Here is a 7,528-nt window from a genome sequence, read left to right as displayed (position 1 = left end):
TAGCTTTTATTTAATTGAGACCATCAGTGTTCAATAAAGTGACTAAAGCCCAAGCTATAAAATATTTAAATCTTTAAAATCACAATTTTAAAAGACATTAAACGTATGAAATATATCTGGTTCAGTCATCCAAAGCCATTTTAAGGTTTCCACTTGTGTGCTCCCTGTGATACTTGTATCAAAGCTTGTCAACAGGGGCACTGGTCTCATCCATCTCCAACACTTATGGCATTTGGCACTGACCCTTATCCAGGGCAATTTACATTGTCATTTTAATACAACTGGGCAGTTGAAAGTTAAGGGCCTTGCTCAAGGGTCCAGCAGTAGCAGCTTGGTGGCACTGGGACAAACATCTTAACCACTGAGCTACTGTGTGGGTTTTCCTACACCATTGCATATTCAATGGTTTAATTTCAGTTAAAATTTACATTTAATAACTAATATTCAGCTCAGTATATACACTGATAGGGTAAGGGTTTAGGGGATTTCTCAGGGGTCCCCAGGAAGAGCAGCTTTGAGGTGTTTGTGGAATTTGAACTAATGATCTGCAAATCAGAAATCAAACACTGAAACCACAGCCATCAGCACCCTCTGGACACAAATAGTTGAATTAAGTCTCTTTCCTACCCAAGTGAGAAAAAGATGTCTCAGCCTGTTTAGCCAGTATAAGAACTATTTAGGTGTTTCCAAGACTAAATAATTAAGTACACCATAGAAATAAAAATTTCCCAAACACCAAATTTTATACTGACACAGATGAAGCTTACAGTGCATAAGAAAAAACTGGACAATCCTCATTAGAGGTCTTTTTGGGATGCTTGGGGGCAAAAAAAAAAAAAAAAAAAAAACCCATACCATCTTTGGGGACCAGCATGGCAGAAAGTTTTAAAAAGTGGACATGGACAGCAACAGAACCTGGACTAGCATATTACCCCACAAGGAAAAATTCACTATGTGCAAAAATAGATTAAAGTAGTTTATTCCCCAAACATCACATTGTTATTGCAGTTAACAACTTACATTCACACACAGGCCCACATACGGCCAAAAGCACTCAAATCAGCTTACAAACAGATCATTAGAATTTAGGGAAGGGGAATACAATACAATTTGTTATATATATATATAAAAAATAAAATAAAAAAAAAAGTTACATGCATGTTTATTGCTGGGTATTTTGGTGAACATTAAGGTCATCTCACGCTGACCAGCAGCAATCAGCCAAGCCTGTACCCCTGAGTGAGTGCAGTCAAAAACTGGTTCAATGACAGTTTGTTACTCCCACAAACCTAAATACTACTTGTGCTTTCATGTCAAATCTGAAAACACAGGAATCAGCATCAGCAATGTAATCTTTTTAAATTGGAGGGGGGGGAGAAAAAAAAAAAAAAAAAGGCAGTGCAAAATGGCTAAGGACCCACACTGCATTCACTATTATGCAAAAATTCCAGCCTTCTCACACAGTTGAACAGCACCAGTCATTTATAGTAAATTTTTAAAAGTATTAAAATAGTTATTTAAAATTACCACTGATATTGACCTATATTACTGGAATTTACATAATTAAGTTAACACTGGCTGATTGTGATAAAACTAATTACAATATCTGTATAAATGGCTCAGAACCAAAATGGCAGGGACAAAGATTTGCATCAGAATATAAAGGAGCATGCTCCACCATAAACACTAGAAATATAAGTGCTTTGAGGTCTGAAATGGAGTAGAAAATGGGAGAGTCAAAACAAACCCACCAGCAGTAATCCACTGGAGCAGGCAGTGTTTGTGTGTGTGTGTGTGGATGAGTTAAGGCAGTAGGATGTGCTTGACCACAGGCAGGTAACCTGAACAATATTAAATATAATTTCATTAGGTCACTGCCACATACTGATCATGTGAACACAGTGTGAGTGAGTTTAGGCAGTAAACCTGAGAACGTTTGTCTCAGAACTTTTGAAGACGGGTGTACATGTCTCTTTTGCTGCGCTCTCCAGCCCATGTGCGGCTCTTCAGGCGAAATTTCTTTAAATCATCCTTAAAGTCTTCATGATGCATTGGCCTGTACTTCTGAGGCTCACATTGCATCTGTAGAAAAATACCCAAAAATCAGTAGAAATCTAAAATTGTATAATACCTGCCATAAAATAGGAAAACCGCTCCGAGCCAAGATGAAGCATTTACTAACCTTATGTAGGGGAAAGAAGTCCTTGTAGCCTCCCTTTAGTATGTAGAGTTCAGGGTAATGGAGATTGGGATAATAGTTGAGAAAGCGGTCTCTTTCACGAACAAAGCGACACATACGCGGGCCACGTTCAGACGAAAATTCGCAATGGAACACCAGCAGCACACGCTTTTCGGGGGATTCGGAGAGGATGGGTTGTTTGAAAAAGCACTCCTCCACTTGGTCCTCCTGATGCAAGTTAAGGGCACCCTGAAAAATGATTCAAGACAAAAATGTAAGTAATGCCATGTGTAACCACACAACATTTAAGGTCCAGGTTCATTGTTTTGGTCAAGTTTCTACACAATTTATGTAGAAATAGTAGAATTAAACATTACTATCTTTCACATTAAGAGCATTCTTAAATCCCAAACTGTTTTCTAAAAATAAACAGATGTGATGTTTAGCAGTAAATAAAAAAAGAAACACATTTAAAATAACAGCTTCAACGGTTACATTGAGGCACTGTCTATACAAACCAAACCTTCCTCACCTTGATATGCCCTCCTTCATACTCGTATGGATAGCGACAGTCAATGATAAACAGCCTCTCCACCACATCACTGAACTGTCCATTCATTGCTGCACACATCTGATATCACAAATGGAGTGAGAAAGAAACATGAACATACTTTGATACGGTATAGGACTCAGGGATGCTCAGATTAAATAAAGTGAAGTGTTTACTTACAATTTCTGGAGTGATGTATTTCAAGTCTTGATGTTTTCCATCTACCGTGGGCAAAGCGGGTGGCTATCAAAAAATAAATGTAAAAAAAAATTCTGATTATTATATCTACTCCCAAAATGAAAATTTGAAGCCAGAGAAGTACATGTCACAAGCTTACCTTGGTAAAATCACCGATGACATTACCAGGGTCAGTGTCCAATAGTTTCTCTATCTCTGCATGATTAAAGGATTTTGATCGCTGAACCTGTAACAGAGGGAGAAGTCAGAAGGTCCGAGGCTGAAACAGATACATCACTAAATAATGTAAAGTCACACAGGTGGTGGGTCCAACCTGTTGAGGAACAGCTTCCTCCTGCTCCATGGCTGTGACATGTGACCCAGCAACACTCCTCCTCCTCTTCACACGTACAGGCGTGTTCTCATCTCTGGGCCTATCGGGCCTTTTAAGCTGCGCACGACCTCCTGTTGGCATGGAGGGTGAGCGAAAGAGCCCTCGTGGCCGACATCGAACGGGCTGCAAAACATGAAAACAAGTCAGCTATGAGCAAAATCAGTGTGGCATGTGCATCAAATCAGTAAGAAGCATACAAAAGGTCAGGAGGTTCAAACTTACAGAGTTTGCAGCATCCATGCTTTGGTCAGCAACCAGAGGTGCGGTGAGCAAACTAGCCATTGCAGAAGGTACCTCAGAGTCAGTCTACCGGTTTTAGGGAAAGCAAAACATTAATATTTACCTGGTTTATTTGCATGCTTCAATCTATAGAAGCCTACCCCTTCCCCATTACATTAACTTAAAAAAAAAAAAAAAAAAAGAAAAACACTCACCTCTACATCATCAAGTACATCTAAAAAACCATCGTCATCATCATTAGGAAAGCTGGAGAATGATGTGCGTCGCAGTGTGAAGGGACTGTCACTGTCCGGTGAGGCTAGCGGATTAGATGAGGTAGGAGAAAGCTGTTGGGAGGACAGAAGAAGAAATTCAGTCACGATGCTCATTATCAAAATGCCTAAAACGATAAACACACTGAAGGGCGGAATTTTAAAATCACTGTTACCATAAGAGCAGGGGCAGAGTTGGGCCGACTTGCAAACGCTTCCTTTGCCTCCCCAGTTGAACGCAGTCGACAGCGAGAAACTGGCTTGGTAGGCTTCTTAAATTCAAAACTTGTCTAGATAAAAAACGCAAACGTTAGACAGGTGAAGCAAACATGTGTTGCTGGACATGTTCATAAATGTGACTTATACCCAAGACTTACATCATGCAGATTCTCCTTGTTGTCCAAGCTGATGGTGCAGCCCTGAGTAAAGACTCCATAACGAGGCAGATCAGAATCTCTACTCTTTAAATTGGGACTGTGGCCAAGCAACTGCAGCTGAAGACAAAAAGCCAAAGAATGAACAACCATAACATCATGACTAAAGCAAAGCTTAAACATTTGGCCCTTGTCTTAACAGCATTAAATTTACAACGAGCAGCACGACTGAATATACTTACCGGTAACGAATTTATCCTGCGAATAGGCATCCTTCTGTAAAAACAAAAAAAATAAATAAATAAATACACAATTTAATTCATTTTAGAGCAAACATACAGGGATCAATTTAGCTATAGCGTTAAAAAGAAAAAAACGTACTCGTTTATCACTCTGGTAGCATTCTGTATAGCCTGCTCAAACCTTAAAGAAGGAGTAAAAAGAGACAGTTAGACACATTGCCAAATTACAGAACACACAAAATTAGACCACAAAAGATCTGAACAATGCATTTATGCATTAAGAGGGGGCCCCTTACCACATACTGGAGTTTAAACATATTGAGATCCCCACCTGTATGCTAAAGAGTTCCTACAAGGAGATTGGGTCTTCTAATCAACCATATGCCCCCACACACACACACACTAACCCCTAATGCAAGCCCCCCTTTGTCAGAGCATAGAATGAATGGTGCTTTGAAGGGGGAGGAGAGGGTGTGTGTGTTTTGAGCAAAGCCGGGTGCAGCCAGGCTGGTAGGGGGGCCACCTTTCATTACACCGGCCCAGACAAGCACACGCTATCCATGCCGCTCCATTCAAAAAGATTGGGAAGCGTGCCGGTCCATACGCCCAACCCCCTCGTGCTTTGTGTGAAAACGCACCCACCACTACTGCATGGGTAAGAAACAGCTGCTAGTCGAAAGCAGGCTGTGAATGAATGGGCTCTTCACAAATGCCAATTGATGAAAAAAAAGGCAGCACACCTCAGATATCCAGATTTTCAGGAACAGACGCCTACACAAAGATGGGCTACCACACATCACACAGTGATAAAGACCAAGCGACCACATGCAGTCATACTTTCAGCTGGCACATGCTGTGCCACTAAAGGGAAAAGTAATCAGCAAATAAAAGCCTAATTTCCAGCACCTCTTAATTAAGCATGTGGTGCATGGTGATCCCAATTCTAAAAACAAAAGCGGCCAATATTTACTGGCGGTTGCAACGTCACAACCTAATCCCTACAAGATATCAAACCCTGCCATATAGTGTCCACAAGCCAGTAGGGATTAGATGGAATAAGATCAATAACACTCAAGTGTGTATATCCTTCGTTCTTCTCTAAACTATTCACCACCCCATCCGTAAATTCGAATAAGTTACAAGCCAGAAGTAGATGCTCGGCTCATATAAAATTATTTGGTGTAACCATGGATAAGAATTGAAAATAAACATTAACCGCAATCAATTAATGTATCTATACACAGAATAATAGCATAGTATACAGCTGATGCTGAATGCAATTTTTTATCAGGAATGAATGGATGATGAACGATTCGTTAAAGAATGCTTTAAATGTTTCTTCAAATAGCGTGTACTGATTGTTACTTGAAAAACAAGATGAAAGAGAGAACATGGTTCGATTACAAAGAACTTAACAGAGCGATGGGATGACCCACATGGATTTTTGTTTATGAATTTTTTGCATAATGAACACATTATGCAGACATTTCCCCCAGAACTCCCCATAACTCACTTGCGTTCTGCATCCACTGGATCCACAGGGCTGGGAGAGTCCAGGCCCAGTCCTGCAATTTGGAGGAAGCTAATTAGCCTACGCATGTGTAACTGCATGTGACATTAGCATGCTACAAAAATAATACACGGACACAAAAAACCGTATGCCTACAAAAATTGAGTTGAAAAAAAAAATCCCCGGCCCAGTCATTATTACCATGGAACTGATTAATATGAGAGCGGAGAGGGCGGCGGATTTCACCTGCATCTGAGGAAGTGTCGGAAGCGAATGACGGAATCTTCAGTAAGGGCACACTCTTTTCCATTTTCTTCCTTTTGGGGGTCTCACATTGCCTAACAAGACACATTATATTAAGGCATTAAATGATTGATGAATACATACATCAGCATACCAGTTGTACAGCGCAGCCCGTGTAACAGGAAGTAAGATACACAAGCTGGCTCAAGTGTTAGCAAGTTATCTAGACATAATACAATCCTCACATAGGATTAAAGAATAAATGAGCCTTGCTGCAAATAAGTATTGCTCACCCTTCAAGAAAAGCGAGATTGTCCATGTTGAGTGTCAGGTTAGTCACAGGAGACAGCAGAGAGGTAGTTCCGGGGGAGAAGAGGTTTTTGATGCATGGGGAGCCTTTCAGCTCGAATTCGGGCAGAGTTGGCCTGGAAACTCTGGGGACTGAGTCGGGGCCTCCACTCACCTCCAGGCTAACAGGGCTGAAATCACTTGCAGGTTTCTCCATTTCTACACTCGATGATAGCTGAGGGTAATTCAAAACTAAACTTCAACCTGTCTTAAAACTGAAAGAGGCAGATGGTCTTATCAAAGGAAAAAAAAGCTAGCCCAAAGTTAGCTCGATGGCTAGCTCGTTCGCAGGCGGTTTCATAAAAAATGTAGATTTTAAGAAAAACGCGCTGCAGAACCGCACATGGCGCCGACGGCTAAAATAAATAGTCCTTGTATTTTTTAAAACTCATCTCCTTTGTTCCTTCTTGTCAGAGAGCTACCGCGTCAGGCGCACTCTCTCTGACCATCTCCAAACTCCGCTGTAAGAAAAGAAGTGCCGCGGCTTAGCCCTTATTTATGTTCAAAATATGCAGCCCACGAGCGGCAATTGGAACAGCCAATGAACGAACCCGACAGATCGAATCTGACCAATCAGAGGAGTCTGCGTTTTTCTCCGTAGTGTTCTTTAAAAAATGTAGGCATGACAGGCACACTATGTGGCCAATCAGCGATTAGCGCACATGTCAAGTCATCCAATGAGGTTCGGTTTTTGACACTGACGGGCGACGGTAAGTAAAAATATCCGCATAGGAAGAGGAGGATTTTCTTTTTTTTCCCGCGGAACGATTCAAGCCCAGCTTGGACACGCCCTCAACAAGAACTCAGCCAATCGCAAGGCAGTAGCCACGCTCGGACTGTACCACAATGTGAAAGAAAAAAGGTTTAAATTTTAGCACTTGAACTGATATTATAATTGCTATCAAATGATATACACCACAAATGGAAATGTAGTTTTTAAAGAAGCAAAGATTGGCTAAACATGCATTGTTGTGTTTCAGTAAATCTGTACTTAAACAGAATACAAAAAACGACATACTT

The 7,528-nt window shown here is 40.9% G+C and overlaps 1 protein-coding gene across 2 annotated transcripts; it reads right to left on the bottom strand.

Moving 5' to 3' along the window:
* Positions 1 to 963: 963 nt before the first annotated feature.
* On the bottom strand, positions 964 to 7,018 carry cdc25b (cell division cycle 25B). Of its 2 annotated transcripts, none has more exons than XM_046837678.1 (15): positions 6,454 to 7,018; positions 6,119 to 6,255; positions 5,921 to 5,972; positions 4,547 to 4,588; positions 4,408 to 4,441; positions 4,169 to 4,285; positions 3,968 to 4,081; positions 3,735 to 3,866; positions 3,523 to 3,606; positions 3,241 to 3,423; positions 3,067 to 3,153; positions 2,910 to 2,972; positions 2,712 to 2,810; positions 2,183 to 2,428; positions 964 to 2,082 (listed from the first exon to the last, which is right to left on the bottom strand). In XM_046837678.1, exons 1-15 carry the CDS (start codon positions 6,663 to 6,665, stop codon positions 1,942 to 1,944), a joined length of 1,743 nt encoding a protein of 580 aa, XP_046693634.1. In that variant the 5' UTR covers positions 6,666 to 7,018; the 3' UTR covers positions 964 to 1,941. The 2 variants fall into 2 exon arrangements, with proteins under 2 accessions (XP_046693634.1, XP_046693643.1); XM_046837687.1 differs by having other exon boundaries at positions 6,164 to 6,255; positions 6,454 to 7,013.
* Between the last annotated feature and the right edge of the window lie 510 nt (positions 7,019 to 7,528).

The sequence above is a fragment of the Silurus meridionalis genome, chromosome 2 (assembly GCF_014805685.1).
Source record: "Silurus meridionalis isolate SWU-2019-XX chromosome 2, ASM1480568v1, whole genome shotgun sequence".
NCBI lineage: Eukaryota > Metazoa > Chordata > Actinopteri > Siluriformes > Siluridae > Silurus > Silurus meridionalis.
Note: the sequence above shows the minus strand (reverse complement) of the source record. Positions and strands in the feature narration are given on the sequence as shown.